Genomic DNA, 23,975 nt, shown 5'->3' with positions numbered 1-23,975 from the left:
TTAAAAAATAAAAAAAATTAAAAATAAATAAAAATCAATATTCCCCATTATTTTTCTGAGTTTTTATTCAACCTCACCATGTTTGCTTTCCATTGCCTGTTGGGAAGGACATGGATGGGCAATTGTGAACAATCCCCTTCTGAGAACCACGCACGCTCCATATTGCTGGTCACACCCCTCAAGGACGCACTGGCGTCATCTAATACCTCAGCTCTGCCTGCCCCACCTCTTTCCTAACATTCAGAGCAATCCCAGGGCTCCTTGTCGCCAAAGTATTAGCCTGGGGTCCCTCCCTGGGACCTGTAGACACCAGCAGGCAGAGCTGGGTGAGTGGTTGCTAGAGCAGGAGAGTCTGGTTTGTCACCAACACCATTTTCCCAAAACACACGAGCTGAATTCTCTTTGGCCTGTTAAAAAATCTATTTCCAGCTCTCAGACAAATTCTGATTTTTTTTTTCACATAACCCTGTAAGTGTAAATAGTTTCAGTCCTTATGCCACTGGTTCGCCTGTTTGTACTCAGTTTAAGGCAGACAGTTTCTTCTGAGATCCAGAAATACCACAGCTTTCCCGACACGTGACAGATTTACAGCCTGGAATTTTTATTGGGAGTCAACTGGGACCCACAGACAGGCCAGAGTAAAAGATACAAATTCTGTTCGCATCAGTATCATCAGTTGCATCATACTTCATAATTATTTGGATTTCATTATGGAGTTAGTTCATTCAAAGGTAGGGGTATGTGTGTGTGTGTGTGTGTGTGTGTGTGTGTGTGTGTGTGTGTGTGTGTTTCTGTTTCTGTAACAGCTAAGCCACCGCCCCCCCCCCCCTTTTCTTAATTTAACACCGATCAAAGCTTAGCGTCGCTCATTCATTTGACACGCATTTATTGAGGCCTTCCTATATGCCTGGCGTATACTAGGTGCCTAGGCGCCAGGCACACAGGGAGGAGTAGAATGATGCCTGGCCTTGAAGAAGGGTTTGCAGACAGACAAACCAATCAGTGCAGGGTTCCACCTGCCGGAACAGCTCCCTGGACACAGCAGCTGCTCGGTGCCTGGCAGTTGGTGACTCCAGGCACTGCCACCACTGTGTCCTTGCTCCCCTCTCCGCCTTGCAGCCCCTCTCCCTCCCATCTGCTCTGCAGGTGAAGTACAGTGACGTTAACCTTCCTCAGGGTCAGTTTGATCACCTATGTTTTCGCCAGCACAACTTCTGGCTTCCTTTTCTGTTTGGATTTTAAATACTGTTCTTGTGCCTACCAATCCAAAAGACCCACACTTGGCCCAGTCTGCCTCCTCCTCCACCTCCATCAGTCATCATACGGAAGCCCCTCCCACTGGTCTCCTTTCAATCTTTGCTTGTCCCTCCAAAATCCCTACCTCACACATTCATTCCCAGAAGGCCTGAGACTGCCTATCTATGAGTATTGACTTGTTCCTCCAAGTGTTCCTTAGTGCTTTCATCCTTCAGGGCAAAGTCCTTCTCACTTATTTTGTGCTTTATTGCTTTTTCCCCCCAAATATTTGTCATGTCATACCAAGCCATTCTCTCTTAACTGCCTACATGTTAATACTTTTTCATTAAAAAACAGAGGAGCCGAAACCGGTTTGGCTCAGTGGATGGGGCGTCGGCCTGCGGACTGAAAGGTCCCAGGTTCGATTCCGGTCAAGGGCACGTACCTTTGGTTGCAGGCACATCCCCAGTGGGGAGTGTGCAGGAGGCAGCTGATCGATGTTTCTCTCTCATCAATGTTTCTAGCTCTCTATCCCTTTCCCTTCCTCTCTGTAAAATATCAATAAAATATATTAAAAAAAAAAAAAAACAGAGGAATTGTTACTAATATTGATTTGCTCACTGATTGTTTTAAGATTGAACTCATGTCCCCGGTAACTCTTGCCTCCTGGGGACCTCAGGACATGGGCCTCACACATGTCAGAACTTCTTATCCTTTGATGCCGTGTCTTCTCTCTGATTGTGATGGTTTTTGCCTCTTGCACTGAGGCAATCATCCTACCTGTGCATCCTGACTCTTTCTTAGAAGACACCATCACTTTGGAAAAATGGCATCCAGGAGCCAGTTAGGGACCTTTGCAGTAGATCAGGAGAGAAGAGGCCAACGATGACCTGGACCAGGGTGGTGGTGATGGAGATGGGAGAAGTGATCAGATCTAGGTTCTGTTTCAAAGGAAGGCTGCAGGCGCTGTGTGCGGTTTCGATGGGAGGTAAGAGATACTGACCTGATTGATGCTCTGGCACCTGAGTAAAGGCTGTGTCGCGGATTTACTGAGACAGAGAGCCTTGAGATGAGCAGATTGGGGCAATAGCCAAGTTCAGTGTTATTTTCTTAATGTTACATTTAAGATGCCAACTGATGATGAGTGAGTGGGCAGGTGGGCAGAAGAGTGTGGCAATGGCAGCAAAGATCTGGGCTGGACATAAAGATTTGGGAGTCTCGGCATAGAGCACAGGGGCTGTACTGAGGGCCATGGGGCTGCATGAGCACCTGGGAGGAAAGATAGAGAAGAAAGCTCTGCAGTTCTCAGATACTGACAGGTGAGGAAGGTGAAGCAGATCCAATACAGATGCCTGCGATGGAGTAGCCAGTGAGTTAGGAGGAGGAAGGAAGAGAGGACCCTCTCTTAGAGATGAAGTGAAGAGAGTTTTGATGAGGAGAGAACTAGCGGGTCAACATTATCAATAGAAGGGACCTGTTGGAACACTTCTGACTCAATATTTACTTACCTATCTCCCCCTTAGATGGGAAGCTTGGCTGGGACAGGAACCATGTGTTATTTGTCCTTGTATTGCTGGTACCAAAGGCAGTATCTAGGCTCAAAAAAATAACTGGTGGGCAGATGGCTGAATGGATGGAAGGACAGATGGATAGGTGAATAGGTAGATGGATGGATGGATGGACGGACAGACGGACGGAAGGATGGATGGATGGATGGATGGATGGATGGATGGATGGATGGGCAAACAGATGGACGGATGGCTAGATGGATGGATGACTTGATGAATGGATGACTAAATAGATAGGTGGATGGAAGTCTGCGTATGGTTGTCCCTGTGTACAGTTACAGGTGGTGCACATGATCCTGTCACTCTCACTAATGTTTATCACTACCATGCTTATCACCACACATTCCAACTCCTAGATCTGTAGCGCCCATGGCATCTTGGAGAGTTCTGAGCACCCTGTGACCATGACAGTTGAATGATGTTGCCTGATTTGTGCTTTTTCTTGCTTGTTTCCTCTTTTCTCTTAAACAACAGCTTTATATTCAGCCCATGATGAGGGCTGGCCTGAATTATGAGTGCTACCGATTTGGCATTTCACCTTCCACGAATGCGCTGGTGATTGGTGCTACCGTGATGGAGGGCTTCTACGTGATCTTCGACAGAGCTCGGAAGAGGGTGGGCTTCGCGGCAAGCCCCTGTGCAGGTGAGCGATGCTGGCGTCAGACAGGGAGACCTGCCTCCAGAACTTAGGTCAGTTCACTCACCTGGGAGCACTTCTTGACAAGTCAGTTGTGTTGAATTGATGCACTCATGCCTGTAATCCGTGATCAAATTCTTATTGGTAAAATGTACTGGGGGTTTGCTGAGAGGAAAAAGCGAGTTCATCCATGTAAGAATTTCATTGCCATACTTGGCACATGGAAAAGGCTAGTAAGTGTTGGCATTACTATTCCCTCTCATATGAAACTTGCACGGGCATCTCATCCCAGGAATAAAAATACTCCAAGGGACCTGGGGGTGGAGCGTCAGTGTTCGACTGAAAAAGAGAACTCATAGATAAACTATGTATATTTTTCCTCAAAGAAATCCTATAAAATAAGAAAGAAATACTTGTTGTTGTTATTTCTCAAAAGCCTAAAATAATGAGACCAAGGAGCCCATTTTTCTGACAGAAGGCCTTTGTGAGATGGCTCGACAGTGACAGAGCAGCATTGTTCTGCGAAGCCTGGCTTGAGGCTTAGCCAGATCTACGGAGAAACCACAAGAGCACAGTCCAGTTGATAGGAGGGTGACACTCCTTAAACTTGAAAATGTCTTCGGAGTTGACAGTAGGCTTGGGATGGAGTGTCCCCACTGCACACGGTACTCCCGACTAACAGTCGAGCTAGTAAGGAAAAGGCAAGCATAGACGGCGTGCAGGAGACCAGTGGAGGAAGCGCGTGCCCCAGGAAGCGTGTGCCAGGCCACCGCGTCTCCAATAGGGTGTCAGAGGACTGAAAACGTCTGGGGCATCGGTCAGGGTCAGGAACAGCATGAAGTGCTCAGGGATAGAACAAGTAAGCAAATGTGAGGTAGAAAAAAGAACTAAGGACAGGAGGTGGAACAGAAGAAAACTGGGGTGATCGGGAAATACACGATCCCCATGTAGTGGAGGAAAGGAAACAGGAATTTGATGAAAGAAAGCCTAAAACTTGAGACACAGTAGTTGCAGGACAGGCAGGAACACTAACCAACCAGACCTTCACTCTGATCTACCATTGACCAGCGTTTGCCTGGCTGGTGTGGCTCAGTGGTTGAATATCGACCCGTGAACCAGGAGGTCACAGTTCAATTTCCAATCAGGGCACATGCCCGGGTTGTGAGCTCAATTCCCAGTAGGGGGTGTGCAGGAGGCAGCTGATTAATGATTCTCTCTCATCGATGTTTCTAACTCTCTATCCCTCTCCCTTCCTCTCTGTAAAATATCAATAAAATATATTAAAAAAAAAACACACACACAAAAAAAACCAGGGAATCTAAGAACCAAAGCAGTTTCCCCACAATTCCTGTTCCCTGGTTAAACACCACCGAAGTAGACCGGGGCTGCTATGGCAACAGCCGTTCCATCGTCCACTCTAGCGGATGCTGGGGAGACCGCCATCCCGGGCGCTCCACGGGAGGTGCCGTGGGAACCGTTAGCACGAAGCCTCTCTAGGCAGAGGCGTTTCCTGCGTTCCAGCATGAGTGCCCGGTGAGGTGTTTTTATTGAAGTTTGTTTCTGCTGTTTGTTGAAAATATATTTAAGGTGTGGGCACTTAGCCCTTCGATTGTAGCAGCGGTGGGAATGCGCACCGATGAGTCTCCTCTTTAGTGCAAAACGCTTAGCCATTACAGTAATGGCTCCCCTCGGGGCTGCAGGGAGCAGCCAGACATGGTCTATGGCGCCATAACACACGGAATGAAGTGCTGCCGCCTTTTGTTCTATTCCAAAGTGTTTATTTATAACGTTTTTTAAATCTTACGTTTTATTTCTTTAATATCTTTTTTTTGTTGTTTTTTGTTGGTTTTTTTTTTTTTTTAAATATGTTTTATTGATTTTTATACAGAGAGGAAGGGAGAGGGATAAAGAGTCAGAAACATCGATGAGAGAGAAACATCGATCAGCTGCCTCCTGCACGCCCCCCACTGGGGATGTGCCTGCATCCAAGGTACATGCCCTTGACCGGAATCGAACCCGGGACCCTTGAGTCCGCAGGCCGACGCTCTATCCACTGAGCCAAACCGGTTTCGGCTTTAATATCTTTTTATTGATTTGAGAGCGAAAGGAAGGGAGAAGGAGAAACATCGATGAGAGAAACATTAATCTGTTGTCTCCCATACATGCCCCAAGTGGGGATTGAACCCATAACCGGGGCACGTGCCCTGACCGGGAATCAAACCGGTGACCTTTCGGTGCACAGGACGACACTCAACCAACTGAGCTATACCGGCCAGGGCTATCACATGTTTTAAGTAACAAAGAAAATGCTTGAAATTACAGGAAATTGTGTACTTACGGAACACCCAGATATAACAAATGCTATCCTTTTGTCATCTTCAAAAATTTGTTATAGAAATAAAAAAAAATAAGTATAGCTAAAGCCCCACCTCACTGCGCTCCCAGAGTCCCCCTTTCTCCTGAAGCTGGTGTATATTCTCATAGTCACTGCATGTGTATCATGTCACTGCATCGTCCCCTGGACCGTTGCCTATTGCTGTGCAGCAACTTGCCCCCCAGTGTAGCGGCCCTTAACGAGCCTGTGCGGAGGGTTGGGAATCAGGGGGTCGGGGACTTAGCTGGGCAGTTCTGGTCCAGGGTCTCCCCTAAGGCTGCAGCATCTGAAGGCTGGAGGGTCCCCTTCCAAGCTCTGTCATGTGGTTGCCAGGGCCCCTCCATTCCGTGCCATGTGGACCTTGCTACAGGCCTATCTGAATGTCCCCATGATGGGTTCCTGGTCACCCCAGAACAGGTGAGCCCAGAGAGAGTGTGCAACAGAGCATCCAAGACAGAAGCCACAGTTATTCTGTAAACTAGTCTTGGAAGTGATACGGTGTCACTTCTGCCCTATTCATTTGGTAGATGGGGGAGGGGAGTACACAAGAGTAAATACCAGGAAGTGGAGTCACTGAAGGTCATCCTAGAAGCTGACCATCTTCCTCCTATATAATACAGAGCTAATAAGCAAATGGTTCTCACGCCCTCACACCGGAACTGCTCAGACACTCAACAGAGGGGAGAAAGGGACCAGCCAGGCACAAATGAGCTCGCGAGAGAGGAATGGGGACCAGCCAGGCTGTGGCCCGGGAGAGGACAAGCTGCCCACCCCACAGTCCTGGGCACCAGCAGCTGCACCTGCAGCCCAGGAGAGGGACAAGCTGCCTGCCCTGCGGTCCTGGGCACCAGCAGCTGGGGCTGCGGCCCGGGAGAGGGACAAGCTGCCCACCCCATGGTCCAGGGCGCCTACAGCTGCGGCCCGGGCAAAACCACCCGCCCACGGTCCCCTGTGGCTGCACCCAGCCCGGGCGAAGCCGGCCCAGGTCCTGGGTGCCTGCGGCCAGCCAGAGGGAGGGAAGCCCGGGTCTCGGATGCCTGTGACTGGTCAGAGGAGGGAATCCTGGGTCCCGGGTGTGGGGCGAGGCAGAGGCGACTAAGGGTGATCAGGCCAGCAGGGGAGCAGTTAGGGGTGATCAGGCAGGCAGGCAGAGGTGTTAGGGGCAATCAAGCAGGCAGAGGTGGTTAGGGGAGATCAGGCAGGCAGGCAAGCGAGTGATGAGGAGTCAGTGGTCCCAGATTGCAAGAGGCAGTCGGACATCCCCCAAGGGGTCCCAGATTGGAGAGGGTGCAGGCTGGGCTGAGGGACCCCTCCCCCGCCCCATGCACAAATTTTGTGCACCGGGCCTCTAGTGTGTGTGTGTGTGTGTGTGTGTGTGTGTATATATATATATATATATACATATATATATATATATATATATATATATATATATAGTGTTTACAACAAAACACAAGTTGGTCGTTTGGGTTTTTTGGTATTTCTTAATTTACACGACTGCTGTTGTATGGTGGATGTCCTTTGTCAACTTGCGTTATTGTTCACCATTGCTTTTCCTAGATTCCCCATGTTCCTATGAGTACTAGGTCGTTCATTCTGACTGCTATAGTATTCCATTGCGTAAGTACACCCAGATCACTTACCCAGTGCCGCCTTGATTTACATCTGGTGGTTTCTAACATTTGCGAGTATAAACAATACTTTGGTGACCCTCTTGTGCACGCAAATGAGATCTGGAAATGGAATTTCTAAATGATTTGGTGTGCCGGTCGTCAGCATTACTGGCTACTGTCAAATTGGTCTTCAGAGTAGCTGGACCACCAGAATTTTTATTCCATCAAAGTATTATCGTAGTTGTTTTGCTTTTTGTCAATCTGTGTGAAATAGTATCATTTTAATTGATTACATCTGCGATGTCTTACCTTTTGATATGTTTATGGAATGTTTGAGCTTTTCCTCAGATGGTGAATTTTTCTATTAACAGCTTTGCATGGGTTTTTTTGACCTTTTTATTGACATATATGAATTCTTTCTATATTTCAGATTAATTTTTCTGGGCTATGTGCATGGTGAATCTCTTCTGATCTCTCTGGCCTTTTTTTTTTTTTTTTTTTTTTTTGCTTGTTTTTGGTGTCTTTAATTTACATTTTTTCTTAAATTTAGTGAAATAAAATTTACTAATCTTTCTTATGGTTTTACTCTGCTCTTATTTAAGAAATTCTTCCTTAATCTAAGAAAATAGAGTTGTTGTTTTTAAAAATACTATATACTTTCTAAAATTTTTCTTCTAAAATGTGAAATAGGAATCTAAGTCTTATAAGGATATTCCGTTTTCTCAGCATCATTTACTGAATACATAGTTTCCCCTCTGATTCCTCTCAATATTTTATTATGAAAATTTTTAACATATGTATTGGCCATTCTTTCTTCAGCCATGTTCAGTCTGTTTAACCTATTCAGTGAGTTTTTAATTGCATCGACTATATTTTTCTTTTTTTTCTTTTTTTTTTTTTATTATACATACTAATTTTATTTTTTATTTAATTTTTCAATTATAGTTGATATACAATATTATATTAGTTTCAGGTGTACAGCATAGTGATTAGACATTTGCATAACTTACAAACTGATCCCCGTAATAAGTCTAGAACCCACCTGGCAAAGTATATAGTTATTACAATATTATTGACTATATTGCCTATGCTGTACTTTACATCCCATGATTATTTTATTTATTTTATTTTATTTTATTTTATTTTTAATAAATCTTTATTGTTCAGATTATTACAGGTGTTCCTCTTTTTTTCCCCCTAGGTCCCCTCCACCTGATTCCCCACCCCACCCCATGCCCTTATCCCCCGCCACTGTCTTCATCCATAGGTGTAAGCTTTTTGTCCAGTCTCTTCCCGCACCCCTCACACCCCCTCCCCCCTGAGAATTGTCAGTCCACTCCCTTTCTATGTCCCTGATTCTATTATATTCACCAGTCCATTCTGTTCTTCAGATTTTTTATTCACTTGATTTTTAGATTCACTTGTTGGTAGATATGTATTTGATGTCATTTTGTTGTTCATAATTTTTTATCTTTACCTTTTTCTTCTTCTTCCTCTTCTTAAAGAACACCCTTCAGCATTTCATGTAATCCTGGTTTGGTGGTGATGAACTCCTTTAGCTTTTTCTTGTCTGTGAAGCTCTTTATCTGACCTTCAACTCTGAATGATAGCTTTGCTGGGTAGAGTAATCTTGGTTGTAGGTTCTTGCTGTTCATCACTTTGAATATTTGTTGCCACTCCCTTCTGGCCTGCATAGTTTCTGCCGAGAAATCAGCTGACAGTCGTATGGGTGCTCCCTTGTAGGTAACTAACCGTTTTTCTCTTGCTGCTTTCAAGATTCTCTCTTTGTCTTTTGCTCTTGGCATTTTAATTATGATGTGTCTTGGTGTGGTCCTCTTTGGATTCCTCTTGTATGGGGTTCTGTGCGCTTCCTGAACTTGTAAGTCTATTTCTTTCACCAGGTGAGGGAAGTTTTCGGTCATTATTTCTTCAAATAGGTTTTCAGTATTTTGCTCTTTCTCTTCTTCTGGCACCCCAAAAATTCGGATGTTGGTACGCTTAAAGTTGTCCCAGAGGCTCCTTACACTATCTTCATATTTTTGGATTTTTTCTTTTTGTTTTTCTGGTTGGGTGTTTTTTGTTTCCTCATATTTCAGATCTTTGGTTTGATTCTTGGGGTACGTTGATCTACAGTTGAGTTTCGGTATATTCTTTATTTCAGACAGTGTATGCTTAATTTCTGACTGGTCCTTTTCCATTTTTTTGGCATTCTCATTAAGGTCCTTGAAGGTCTCATCAAGTTTCTCGGCGGTTTTTAGAAGATTCTTGAGTAACCTTATAAATGTGGTTCTGAACACTATGTCGTCCATTAGTTTGCTTTCCTCCATTTCTCTCTTTCGTGACATGTTTATTTGTCTCCGCATTTTGCTGCTTCCTTATGTTGATGGAGTGGCTTTGTGTGGTAGGTGACCTATAGGGGCCAGTAGCTCAGCCTCCCCAATCACCTGAGGTGGACGCCTTTGGTACACCCCTTTATGGGCTGAGTGCAAAGTCTTGGTGTAGTTAAGCCTTGATTGCTGTTGGTACACTGGGAGGAATTGACCTTCAGGCCAATTGGCTGTGAGGACCCGCTGTGTCTATAATGGAAGAACTGCTGCGCTGGAGACAAGCTTATGGTGCAGGGCTTGTTTCAGTGGGGCTTTGGTGCTCACTGAGTCTGCCTCTTGAATGTATCACTTATGGATGTGAGGAGTTGAAATCTGGTGTCTCACACTGACCACTAGGTACACTGGCTTCTGGATCTCCAATGGGGTGCAGGTCAGCTACTGTCTGAGGCCACCCAGCAGGAGCTACAGCAAGAACTACAGTTTTCTCCTCTTTGCTTGGAGTTTGGAGGTTTTGGAGCTGTCTGACCCGGGCTGCAAGTTTGCTAGGTTAAGCTGCGATAGGGCAGGCCATTCATATGCTAAAGCTGCTGCTTGGAGCTTGGGTGGGTTCGTAGATTGTGCAGGGCGGGGTCTCAGGGCGTGACTAGGCTAGGGCGTGGCAAACAGCGATGGCTGCCAGTAAGCCGGCTCTACAGCTCCGACCCTGTCCCCGCGTCCCGTGCCCCAGCACAATAAACAATTGTTCCTGCGCGCAGCCCTGCAAGCAAGCCTCCCTCACTTTCCAACCCCACAGCAGACAGTCCAGCTTCTCCCTGTAGGAGTTTGGGTCCCCCGCGTCTCCCCAGAAATGAGTTCGGAGTAATCGGGAGCTTATCTCCCTTCAGGTTGAAAACAGCAGCGCTTTCAGTCACCCGTCACCAGCCCAATTCGCGCGTCTCCGTACCTCAGCTTTTCAGCGCTTGTGCACCCCTCAATGCTGTTTGCTCTTTTCTTCTAGTTGTAGAACTTCCACTCAGCCAGCTTTCCCGTGGTTCTGGGTGATAGACGTTCTGTCTTTTAGTTGTAGTTTTGAAATTGTTGTGCGAGGCAGCAGTTTAGGTGCTTACCTATGCCGCCATCTTGGTTTTCTCCCCTCGACTATATTTTTCATTCTAGAAATACTATTTTGCACTTTCTCAACCCTACTAGCTCCATTTTTGTAGTGTTCTATATTTTGTTGTGGCTTCTACTTCCTTTATCTCCATTATCATTTTTGATTTAATTTAAAAAGTTGGCTAGGGAATATTCAAAAGCTACCATGAATCATACAGTGCCTCGGTCAGGGACAATCCTATGTGTACATAAAGGCTTCCCTGATGATTATTTTTTCAGCCTTATGATCTTCTAGTATGTGGATGTTCCCTAATTTATTTCACCAATCATTATTCGTAGACATTTAGGTCGTTTCCAATCTCTTGTTGTTAGAAACAATGGATACCATTTACATATGTCTGCTCACACATGGGAACATACCTCTCGGTGAGAATATTAGAAGTAGAATTGCTGGGTTAAAGGGGATTCACCTGTGACCTTGATGAATGCTGTCCCGTGGCTGTGGTAGAGGGGATGCTTCTTTGTATGTGGCTCTGCCAGTTCTCTGAGTGGATCCGGTGGCCTGTTTCTGCAGGCAGCCTCGCCAACGTGGGATCATCACATACCGGGGAACTGTGCCAATCTGATGGGTGTAGAACATGATCTCAGTGTGATTTTAATTGGTTCTACTTTATATGGGTGACGTTGAGTTTATTTTCTAAGGGCATTTGTTTTTCCTTTTCTGTGAACTATCCACTCATATCTTTTCCCCATTTTTTTTTTCCTGTTAGGATTTTAGTGTATTTTTGGTGGTGATGGTGGTTTTTTGTATTTATCTGTAGGAGCTCTCTAGGTAGTTAAGAAATTAATCATTTGTCTGGAGGAAAAAAACAACTTTAATTCATATCTCAATGGTAAGTTATTTTTGAACTTATAATGAATTTTAATAGAAAATATTTTTATGTATTTAAATATATCAGTTGTTTGCTTTAAGGCTCTTAGGTTTCATATCACATGTTAAATGGTCTTTCTCACTAAAATTTTTTTGTGATTTATTCAAGGACTTTCATGTTTGATTTACTTTGGCATAGAATGTACGTAAACTATTTTCTCCCAAGATGATTACCCCATTGTGCCTGTAACATTGAATAATCCACCTTTGCTTTATTAATTTGAAATCCCACTATGATTTAATATTAAATTCCAGTAAATATTTAGGACACATATATTTATTTATGGGTTTTTTTTATTCTGTTCCATTGATGTGTCTTATAGTATTAGTTACTTGTTATTATTTTCTTTTCAAAACTTCCTTCCTAGTCTTTCTTAATTTTCTTTCCGTCATGAACTTTTGAGTCAGCTTGTTTAGTTAAAAAACTTTATTGGTATGTTAGTGAGTTTTTAATCACTTTAAACACTGCTACTGCACAATCTCAAGCAGACTGTTGTATTTTTCTGTCATCGATGGGTGGTTAATCTCCTCCTTTTGTGTCTGCTGACTGTTCTCTCGGTGGATTTTTTCTCACTCGGTCTGCAGTTTTTTGCTGGGGGCTTACTTAGTGGGAGTGCCCACCCCCGCCCTCCCCCTCTGGGAGAGTTCAGTGCACCTTGGTTGTCAAAGTGTCGCTAAAAAGCAATTTTGGCCCTGGCTGGTGTGGCCCAGGTGGTTGGGCATCACCCCGTGCCCCAGGAAGTTATGGCTTCCATTCCCAGTCAGGGCACATGCCCGGGTTGTGACTCCATCCCCTTTGGGGAGCACTCAAAGGCAGCCAGTTGGTGGTGTTTCTCTCTCATCGATATTTCTCTCTTTCTCTCTCTCTAAAATCAATAAAACACACTTTTTATGAAAAAAGCAATGTTGCATTTGCTTCTGCTACGTGTCCTCAGATCATGAAAACTTCAGGTTTTCTGCACCAAGCCTGGAATCTTGAGGTTCTGTTTGGAGGCTCCATTTGTATGGGAGATTCTTCCTTGTCCTTCTCTCTCCCCCCCACCCCCACCTCCTCATACCTTGGACAGTTAGCCTTCCATGTTGGTAGTTTTCCAGCTCCTTCCACCAGTGGACCAGGATGTCACTGGCATCTCGGCTCTAGGATCCATCTCCTTGATGCTGAGGTCAAGTCTTCTGCCCCCCTCACACACACACATACCTGGGCTTTGTAATCCCCATCCCCCCCCAACACACACACTTGGGCTTTGTAATCCCCCCCCCACACACATACACACCTGGGCTTTGTAATCCCCTCTACACACACACACCTGGGCTTTGTAATCCCCCCCACACACACACACCTGGGCTTTGTAATCCCCCCACACACACATACACACCTGGGCTTTGTAATCCCCCCACACACACACACACCTGGGCTTTGTAATCCCCATCCCCCCACACACACACACCTGGGCTTTGTAATCCCCCCCCCCACACACACACCTGGGCTTTGTAATCCCCATCCCCCCCCAACACACACACACCTGGGCTTTGTAATCCCCCCCCACACACACCTGGGCTTTGTAATCCCCATCCCCCCCACACACACACACCTGGGCTTTGTAATCCCCCCACACACACATACACTCCTGGGCTTTGTAATCCCCTCTACACACACACACACCTGGGCTTTGTAATCCCCCCCCACACACACACACCTGGGCTTTGTAATCCCCCCCCCACACACACACACCTGGGCTTTGTAATCCCCATTCCCCCCCCCCCCACACACACCTGGGCTTTGTAATCCCCCCTCTACACACACACACCTGGGCTTTGTAATCGCCAACCCCCCCACACACACCTGGGCTTTGTAATCCCCCCTACACACACACACCTGGGTTTTGTAATCCCCCCTCTATACACACACACCTGGGCTTTGTAATCCGCCCCCCCACACACACACACACCTGGGCTTTGTAATCCCCCCTCTATATACACACACCTGGGCTTTGTAATCCCCACCCCCACACACACACACACCTGGGCTTTGTAATCCCCACCCTTACCCCCCCACACACACACCTGGGCTTTGTAATCCCCCCCCCCACACACACACACCTGGGCTTTGTAAACCCCACCCCCCCACACACACACCTGGGCTTTGTAATCCCCCCTCTACACACACACACCTGGGCTTTGTAATCCCCAGCTCCCACACACACACACCTGGGCTTTGTAATCCTCCCTCTACACACACACACCTGGGCTTTGTAATCCCCCCCACACACACACACACACCTGGGCTTTGTAATCCCCCCCACACACACACACACACACCTGGGCTTTGTAATCCCCACCCCCCCACACACACACACACACCTGGGCTTTGTAATCCCCACCCCCCCCCACACACACACACCTGGGCTTTGTAATCCCCACCCCCACACACACACACCTGGGCTTTGTAATCCCCCCTCTACACACACACACCTGGGCTTTGTAATCCCCAGCTCCCACACACACACACCTGGGCTTTGTAATCCCCACCCCCCACAACCACACCTGGGCTTTGTAATCCCCACCCCACCCCCACACACAGCTGGGCTTTGTAATCCCCCCCTACACTTAGCTCATAGGACTGGGCTTCCCTGTAAGGGTTGGGACAGGGTGGGAAGGAGGCCAGTGAGTGAGAGAGCTCACCTCCTGGGGAGCTTTATAAAGCACGTGGCCCACGTCCTCACCTCCTGTCTCAGCCAGGGTATATCAGGGCGCCGGTTGGTGGGAAGGTGGTGGGCATTTTGGGAAAAGGTCCCCAGATGCTTCTGTTATGCTGCCCTGCCCCTTCTCAACTGCCCCCCTCTCCACTCCCCAACCGAGAGGCACTCTTCCAGCCTCAGATCAGAGCCCGATAGACGAGGTGGCAGTCACGGTGCGCACGGAGCTGGCCCGCCCGCATCTTCAGCAGATAGCCTCACGCCCCTGGAACAGATCCTGGAGACGGGCCCTGTCAACTGCCTGTGTCTCCGGCCAAGCATCCTACAGCCAGGAAAATAACAGCGTTCAAACTGACAACTCTGTTCATGTGTCCACAGCTTCTGAAATGCCACCCAGCTCTTTTTATAGCTGGAGACGTTCAGCCCCCAGCGCTGTGCGGATGTCAGCTTGTACAACCGGAGGCATCGTGGGTTTGGCAGTCGTCACTGAATTTTCTTTGCTGCAGGTTGAAAGTGGATCATCTGGTCCATGTTCATGTGTAAAAATAGGGACATTCGCTGTTAAGAACAGAGTTGCAGAGCTGTGCTCTGCCTTCCACTTAGAATTCCATCAAAAGATGTCAAGGCCAGCTGGTGGGCTCGGTGGTTGTGCATCGACCTATGAACCAGGAGGTCACAGTTCGATTCCCATTCAGGGCACATGCCCAGGCTGTGGGCTCGGCTCCCAGTAGGGGGCGTGCAGGAGGCAACCGATCAATGATTCTCTCTCATCATTGATGTTTCTCTCTCTCTCTCCCTTCCTCTCTGAAATCAATAAAAATATATATTGAAAGAAAAAGATGTCAAAGCCACAGCCCCAAGTGGCCCTGGGTCCAGACGTCTGTGCTGCGGGTCCAGACCCTCCTCAGAAACCATCTCAGGACTGAGGAACCTGTCTTCGGAAACGGTTCACTTTCTTCTGCCTGCTATGGCGAAAAAGATCGGGCCATTCTCGTTTTTATTTATTTATTTTTGTTTAATTTTATTTCATTTTTTTCCATCACCGTGTATGCAATCACCACACTGTTCTCCATTCGTGTAGAAGTCCTCGGACATATATTTTCATTCTTCCTAGGTAAATCCATGGTGTGGAATGGCTAGTTCATATGACAGAAATACCAAAAAACTGCCAAAAAACTTCATTTCCCAAAAAACTGCCAAACTGTTTTTCAAAGTCACATTCCAGTTCCTCTACATTCCACCAACACTTGAGATGGTCAGTCTTTTTTTTTTTTTATGTTTTATTGATTTTTTACAGAGAGGAAGGGAGAGGGATAGAGAGTTAGAAACATCGATGAGAGAGAAATATCCATCAGCCGCCTCCTGCACGCCCCTTACTGGGGATGTGCCCGCAACCAAGGTACATGCCCTTGACCGGAATCGAACCTGGGACCCTTGAGTCCGCAGGTCGACGCTCTATCCACTGAGCCAAACCGGTTAGGGCAAGATGGTCAGTCTTTTTTGTTGTTGTTGTTAATCCTCACCCAAGGATATTTTTTCCATTGAGTTTTAGAGAGAATGGCAGGGAGGAGGGAGAAAGAGAGAGACATCCATGTGTGAGAGACACATCGACTGGTTGCCTCCTGCACGTGCCCCAACTGGGGCCAGGAATGGAACCTGCAACCCCAGTACCTGCTCTTGACCAGGAATCAGACCTGAGACCCTCTGTGTGCAGGCCAACCTCTAACCACTAAGCCATGCTGGACAGGGCTCAGTCTTTTCTACAAAATTAATTTTTAAAAAATTTTAAATCCTCACCCAAGGAGGACAATGCTCCAACCGAGCCACACCGGCCAGGGCTGGTCAGCCTTTTCCATTTTAATAGCTACTTGGTGGTATCTCACTGTGGTTTTAATTTGCATTTCCCTAATGACTTAATAACCATCTTTTCACGTGTGTATATGCCATTCACACATCTTGGCTGAAGTGTCTTTTCAGATTTTCTTGCCCATTTTTATATTGAATTCTTTGCCTTCTCATGATTGCGTTTTCACAGTTCTGTATGTTCAGAATTCAAATCCTTTATAAGAAATGTAACTTGCAAGTATTTTTCTCCCAGTCTTTTCTGTCGCTTAATATCATCTTTCAAAGAGAAGGTCTTAATTTGGATAAAGTAAAACTCATTCTTTTTTTCCTTTATGGTTGGTATTTTTTGGTATTATAACTAAGACATTTTTTTGCCTAACTCAAGGACTTTTCCTCCTGTGCTTCCTTATAGAATTCTTCTAGTTTCAGAAAAGGGTTATTTCGTTTCCAGGTAATTATGGATTTTCCAGTTATCTTTCTGTTATTGACTTCTAACTTAATTCCAACTGTGGTCAGAGAACATAGAATAAACCAAGCCTTTTTAAGGTTTTTAAAACTTGTTTTATAGACTGTAATAGGGCCCATCTTGTTAAATATTTCATCTGCTCTTGAAAACAATGTATATTCAGCTGTGTGGGTGGAGTATTCTATAAATTGTCAATTAGGTCAAGCTGGTTGGTAGTACTGGTAAGGTAGGCTATGTCCTTACTTATTTCTGTCCACTTGCTCTATCTGTTATTGAGAAAGGGGTGTTGAAATCTCTATTTTTGTGGATTTGTTCATTTCTCCTTGCAGTTTCATCATTCTTTTCCCTGTATTTTGAAACTCTTATTAGGTACATAAACATTTCGTATTGTTATGTCCTGTTTACGATGGAACATTTTATTATTATGAAATTACCATCCTCATCCCCAACCATACTCTTTGCTCTAAATCTACTCTGTTTAGTATTATTATAGCCACTCTGGGTTTCTTTTGATTAGCGTTAGTGTGATACATCTTTTTCCATCCTTTATCTTTTAATAGATCTGAGTATTTACATTTAAAATGGGTTACTGGTAGGCAGCATATAGTCATGAAATTAAATATTGCTTTTTATCTCATTTGACAACCTCTGCTTTCTCGTTGGGGTGTTTAGACCACAGATTGGCAGACAACAGCATGCCAGCCAAATCTGGCATGTAGCCTGCTCTTGAACCAAGAATAGTTTCTTCATTTTTAAAGGGCTTACGTAAAAAGGATCAGAAAGAGTATATGATAGAAATCGTTGGTGGCCCAAAAAGCTTACCATGTGTTCTGTGTGGTCCTTGCAGAGAAAGTGTGCCAGCCCCCAGGGTAGACTGTATTGAATGTGATGATCGGTGTGCTTGTGTTTAAGTCTACCATGTTGTTATTTGTGTTCTCTGTCTCATCTGTTCTTTTTCCACCTGTTTTCCTCTTATCCTGCCTTCTTTTGGATTATTTCTTTTTTATCTCCTCAGCTAGCTAATTAGCTGTTACTCTTTGTTGTGTTACTTTAGTGGTCGCCTTAGTGTTTATAGTGTACACCTTATCACAGTCTGCCACTTCATACAGTAGAAGAACCCACAACCGTATACCTCCACTTCCCCCCGCTGCCCCCCGTGTTGTCACTATCCTACAGTTCACTTATGCGTATGTTAACCCACCCAGTACACTGTCCTTGTTCTTGCTTTAAATCAGTTATATTCTTACCTATTTACAGTTAAGCATGCAGGTGTTCGCATGGCCTCCATAGTTATCATTTCTGGTGTTCACCGTTAGTTTGTGTAGATCTAGGTTTCCACCTGATATGGTTGATCTTCTGCTTGAAGAGCTTCCTTTAGTGTATTTTATAGGGCAGGTCGGCTGTGATTTTTTTTTTCTTTTTTTCAGCTTTATTGAGGTATAAGTGAAAAATAAAAGTTATATATACGTAAGGTGTACAACTCAATGTTTTGGTATACACATGCATTGTAAAATGATCACCACAATCAAACTAACAAACATATTCATCCCCTCACACAGTTACCATTTTCTTGCTTTTTGGGGGGTGGTGTTGGTAAGAATATTGAAGATCTACCCTCTTAGCAAATTTCAAGTATACAATATAATGTTGTTAACTACAATTGCCGTGTTGTACATTACATCTCTAGGACTTACTCATCTTACATACCTGACACTATATACCCTTTGGCCCACCTCTTCCCACTTCCCCCTCCCTCCAGCCCTGGCAGCCACCAGTCTACTCTTGGCTGCTTAGTTCGACTATTTTAGATTCCACATATAAGTGAGATCTCCCAGCATTTGCCTCTCTGTGTCTGGCTTATTTCACTTAGCATACTATCATCTGGGTCCATCCATGTCCTTTTTTTTTTTTTTTTTTTTTTTTGGCTGGATAATATTCCAGTATATATGTGTGTGTACATCTTCTTGTGATGAGTTCTCTCAGCTTATGTGTGTCTGAAAATGTCTTTACTTTATCTTTACTTTTGAAAGATATTTTTGCTTGGTATAAAATTTAGGTTGGCAGTGCACCACCACCACCCCATAGCTTGCATTATTTATGACATGAAATCTTCTTTAGTCCTTTTTGTCTCCTTGTATAAAATATTTCTTTTCTCTCTCTCTCTGCTTTTAAGATTTTATCTTTATCACGGGTTTTCCGGGATTCACTGGTGTAGTCTACTTCATGTTTCTTGTGCTTAGGGTTCTTTGAGCCTCTTGGATCTGTGGCTTATAGTTTCCATCAAATTTAGAAAAATTATATTAGATCTTCAAATATTTTTTCTCCTCACCCCCTTCTTTCATTTGGGTAGTCTAATTGCATGGATACTCAGCCCCTCTAAGTAGTCCCACATGTTACTGAGCTTCTCTATATGTTTTGCTCCTTTATATTTCATTTTGGATAGCTTCTATTATATTTTCAAGTTCACTAGTCTTGTTTTCTGCAGTGTACAATCTGCTATTAATACCGTGCAGTGTATTTTTCATCTCGCATATTGCAGTTTTTATCTCTAGAAGTTTGATTTAGGTCTTTTCTAAAAATAGCTAATGTCAGTATTGAGTTGAATCCTTGAGCACCCTGCGAGGGTGCAAGAATTGTTTGCTGGTGTTGGAACACTCCCTCCGCACATTGGAATTGAGCTCAGGAATCCAAAACAGTGCTCAATACTTTTGTATCTTGACAAATATTCCTGAGATATGTTCTTTTTTAAAATATATTTTTATTGATTTCAGAGAGGAAGGAAGAGGGGGAGAAAGATAGAAACATCAATGATGAGAGAGAATCCTTGATCGGCTGCCTCCTGCAAGCCCCCCACTGGGGATTGAGCCCACAACCCCGGGCAAGTGCCCTTGACTGGAATCGAACCTGGGACCTTTCAGTTCGCAGGCTGATGCTCTATCCACTGAACCAAACTGGCTAGGGCCTGAGATTTGTTCTTGATCGGTTAAGTTACTTAAAAAGAGTTGATCCTGTCGTGTCTTGCCTTGAGCATCATGAGATGGGATGAGAGCAGTGTTTAATCTATGGTTAATTTTTCCTATAACAGACAAAAGACTCCTAGTGCTCTCAGGGATACCCTGAAAGTTGGGTTTGTTCTTTCTCTTTTTCTCTGGGAGAGTGAACAGGAAACAGTTGGCAATAGGCACTATTCTCAGCCCTATGAGCCCCAAGCACTGCTTCTTCTAATCCTCTCCAGTGGTTCTTGCACGGGATGTTACTTCTTTTTTTGGTCAGCCCCCAGATGAAGGCTCCAGGGGGCCCCTGGGGAGCATGGAATTTCCTTCTGCATAGCTGCCCTCTGTCCTTGACTCTCCCTGCAAATTCTACCAGGTTCGTCTGCCTGTCTCCCCAATGCAGGGAGCTCTGCTGGCTTCTGCCCGTGTCTGTTCCCTGCGCCACAACCCGGAAACTTTCCCAAGTCAGTAAGCTGAGCGACTGTCCTCGCTTCATCTGTTTCCCGCCTCTCAGGACTTACTGTCGCTCCTCGCCCAACTTCCAAGATCTCCGGTATTTTCTTTCCATAGACTTTGTCCAGTTTCTGAGTTATTTCAGGTGTGAGGGTAAATCTGGTCCCTCCTACTCCATTTTGTCTGGAAACAGAAGTGATTTCAGGTCATTTTAAGTTCTTTATGCCTTCCTGGATTAGGGTTTTTCCACTGAGTATGTTCCACCCTCATGATTACATGTGTTAAAGCATCTCTATTTATAAAGCAAATAAATGTTTTAAAAGACAGATGACCTACGGTGAAAAGACATTTGCAACTGCCTCCCCGGTGAGAGCCTCGTCTAAGTGTCGGCCAGCAGAAGTCACGGGACCGGTTTTAGCCGGCTTTCTCTTTGTTCGCCACTCACCATGAATTCGATGGTGCACTCATTTACCACTCTCGATTCTGGGTCCTCCGTATACTGTGTGTGACATAGGACCAGCGTGGGGTGGAGAAGGAGCACCTGGGCCAGTCCCACCCAGGTGGTCATGGACTCCATGAAGAGTGTGGGTCAGGCTGATGCAAGGACACTACCCATTATAGAGGTTTTGTGGTTGTTGAATATACTCTTTTAAGTACTTTGTTCATTAAGTATAGTTGACATACAATATTATATTAGCTTTAGGTGTACAACACAGTGATTTGACATCTACATCCCTTACAATACCATCAGCGCATTAAGTCTTGCGATCCTGTCACCATGCAAACATCACAATGTTCACTAACTATATCCCCCTTCACCTTTTTCACCCATCCCTCTGCCCTCATCCCCTCTGGCAAGCACCATTTTGATCTCTGTTTTTTTAGTCTGTTTGGAGGATTTTTGGTTTGGTTTGGTTTTTGTTTTGTTTCATTTTGTGGGCTTTTTTTTTAGATTCCACATATAAGTGAAACCATACAGTATTTGTCTTTCTCTGTCTGACTGATGTCACTTAGCGCAATACCCTTTGGGTCCACCCACGTTGTCATGAATGTCAAGATTACGTTTATTTTTGTTTGTCTGTCTGTCTGTTTTTTATGGCTGAGTAATATTCCATTGTTCATATGTACCACATCTTGGTCAGTTCAGTTATTAATGGACACCCAGGTGTCTTCCATGCCTTGGCTATCATAAGTAATGCCGAATGAACACAGGGGTGCCTATGTCTTTTCGAAGTAGTGTTTTTCTTTTCTTTGGAGAACTACTCAGAAGTGGGATTGCTGGGTCATATGGTCCAGCCATTATGTAAAACCAGTGTAGAGATTTCTCTAAAAACTAAAAGTGAAACTATACAGTGGTCAGCAAATGGTGGCTCGCGAGCCACGGTTTGCCGCTCTGTTGACTAATGAGTTTGCCGACCACTGAACTATCACATTGTAGAACTGGGACCCTCCAGAGCGTGGACCCGGGTGACTCCACTGGGGAGGTCCCCAGGATGCAGGCGGGTTCAGCTGAGCTTTTGGCTGTGGATACTGCTGCTCTCTTCCTTTCTCACAACCAACCTGCCAGGCACGAACCGATGCTCTCACCTGCCCTCCGGGGAGTGCCTGGTGCTTCCCTGTGTGCCGTTTCCACACATGAACCTTGAAACATGCTGTCATTCCAGTCCCGGGGGACGGACCCGCTGAAGGCACACTGCCACTGAGACTCCCCCAGGGCTCGCCCAGAGGCCTGAGCCATTGGACCTGGCACCATGTGTCTGTGGCTTGATAAAGTGCGGGGTTATCTCTTTTGTCGTATGTTAGCAACGGACTGCTCATTTCATAGCTGTGCATTTCCCCCTTCTGTCTCCTCAGAAATTGCAGGTACCCCGGTGTCTGAAATTTCTGGGCCTTTCTCAACAGACGACATAGCCAGCAACTGTGTCCCCACCCTGCCTTTGAACGAGCCCATTTTGTGGATCGTCTCCTATACTCTCATGAGTGTGTGTGGAATCATCCTTCTCACCTTAATCATCCTGCTACTGCTCCCATACCGGTGTCGGCACGTCTCCCGGGACCCCGAGGCTGTCAACGATGAGTCCTCCCTGGTCCGGCATCGCTGGAAATGAAGAGCAAAGCCTGAACTCCAGCAACCTTGAACTCAGCTAAGAGAATTAAGTCCCAGGTGCAGCAGGCAGGGGGCGCCAGGCCAGGTTGCTCCCCATGTCCATTACTCTTAAATCTCTCTTCTGCTCCCAGATGCCTTCCAGATTCACTGTATTTTGATTCTTGATTTCTTAGCGTCCTTCTTCCGAGAAAAACGATAATAAAAACCACCTCATTGTAAACCAAAACAGAGTGAATGGGGCTTCAGACTCTTTGCGACTGGCATACCACACCGTCTTGATGTGCCTCGAAATAAAAGCAAGCCGTGGCTGGCGCGCCTCGCTCCGCTCCCATCTCTGGAGAAGGGAGTGCATATAGTCTATCTCTCTTCTCAGCTCCCGGAAGCTTTTCATCCATTGCGCTTAAGGGGGTTCTGCACCGGCCGTCCACCAGGGCCCGAGGGGTCCGAGAAGGCTCACGATGCGATGGCAGGAGAAGCAGCCTGGGGCCTGAGGATAGATCCGTCCGCCCTTCAGAGTCGGAGACAGCAGCAGGCCCTTTGTCTGGGCCTTTGTGGGCCCTGAATGGACATCGGCACCCAGTGGTCCTCACCAGCCTCTGCAGATGGAAGGCCTTTGCCCATCACGATGGAGTGAGGTGGAAGCTCGCTTTTTGTACTCCATGCTTCCATAGTACTGTTGGCGTGGAGGTAAAAGACAAACGCTACCTCCACCGTGACTCTGCCCGGGGTCCTAACCCAGGTTGGGGTGCAGGAGGCTGGCTCCGAACCACACAGGCATCAGGAGCTTCTGCCACCACGCTGGGCTTTAGCTCAGATGCTCATCTTAAAGCCAGGAAGCGGCATTCCAGTGAGAGAAACAAAGTCTATGTCACTGGCTTAGCAGTTCCTTTGCCCAAATCTTCTATGAAGGCAGGTTGGTGGTGACCCTTTAGAGGAGTAGGAAGCGGCTAAATGCCTGCACTTCTGATGGGCTCTCAGGGGAAGGAAGATGCCAGACATGCCAAGGACTTGGAGGGACCTTCTAGCTATTCCCGTGCTTTGAAACCACGTGTCTCCATTTGCAGAGCCCCTTGGACTCAAGCACACCCACCTGCACCCGCTTACACCAACCGGTTGAGCAGGTGACCCACATGCCTCTTCCTTGGGGCGCGTTCCGTCTTTGGTGCCCCGTTGGGTGTGCAGGGGTATCTGTATTTGGGGGAAAGCCCCTCTTGCTATCATCGGAGGCCTTTGCCAAAGAAAAGCAAAAACCTGTAACTCGATATAATCAGCCTTATATGATCTGATGTACCTGGGAGAAGGGTTCAAAGCCAGCGTCCCTTCTCTCTTGTGTGTGTGCCAAGTTCAATGTTCACTCTGCATTGCTATTGCGGTGAGTTGGATATATAATAAAATCCCACTGGAAGGGCTAACTGTGGAGGACCCCCTCTGGCTGGAGTGTTATTTGTGTTCCAGACAGGCTACCTGTGGGTTGTTAGCCACCTGCTCTGCTCACTGGGTCCCAGGGTCCCCTCCCTGTTTAGAAATATATGCCAGTGCCAAAGGGATGGGAGGGCGTGTACTACCTGTCATGGTGACCTCGCAGACCAGCTCTCAGAAAAACATGACTTTTCTGTGTTATTCTAGCTACTTGTGCA

General features: G+C 45.9%; 1 protein-coding gene across 1 annotated transcript in view; it reads left to right on the top strand.

Moving 5' to 3' along the window:
- The window catches only part of BACE2 (beta-secretase 2), an 89,011-nt gene extending 65,250 nt beyond the window's left edge, over positions 1–23,761 (top strand). The window contains exons 8-9 of the mRNA XM_080655109.1: positions 3,279–3,447; positions 22,086–23,761. Of these exons, the coding sequence (XP_080511235.1) occupies positions 3,279–3,447; positions 22,086–22,339 (423 nt within the window). The 3' untranslated portion in view covers positions 22,340–23,761. The remainder of the gene's footprint in view (positions 1–3,278; positions 3,448–22,085) is intronic.
- The last annotated feature ends 214 nt before the right edge of the window (positions 23,762–23,975 follow it).

Source organism: Plecotus auritus, assembly GCF_963455305.1.
Source record: "Plecotus auritus genome assembly, chromosome: 2".
NCBI lineage: Eukaryota > Metazoa > Chordata > Mammalia > Chiroptera > Vespertilionidae > Plecotus > Plecotus auritus.
The sequence above is the reverse complement of the archived record's forward strand: the minus strand, read 5'-3'. Positions and strand labels throughout refer to the sequence as shown.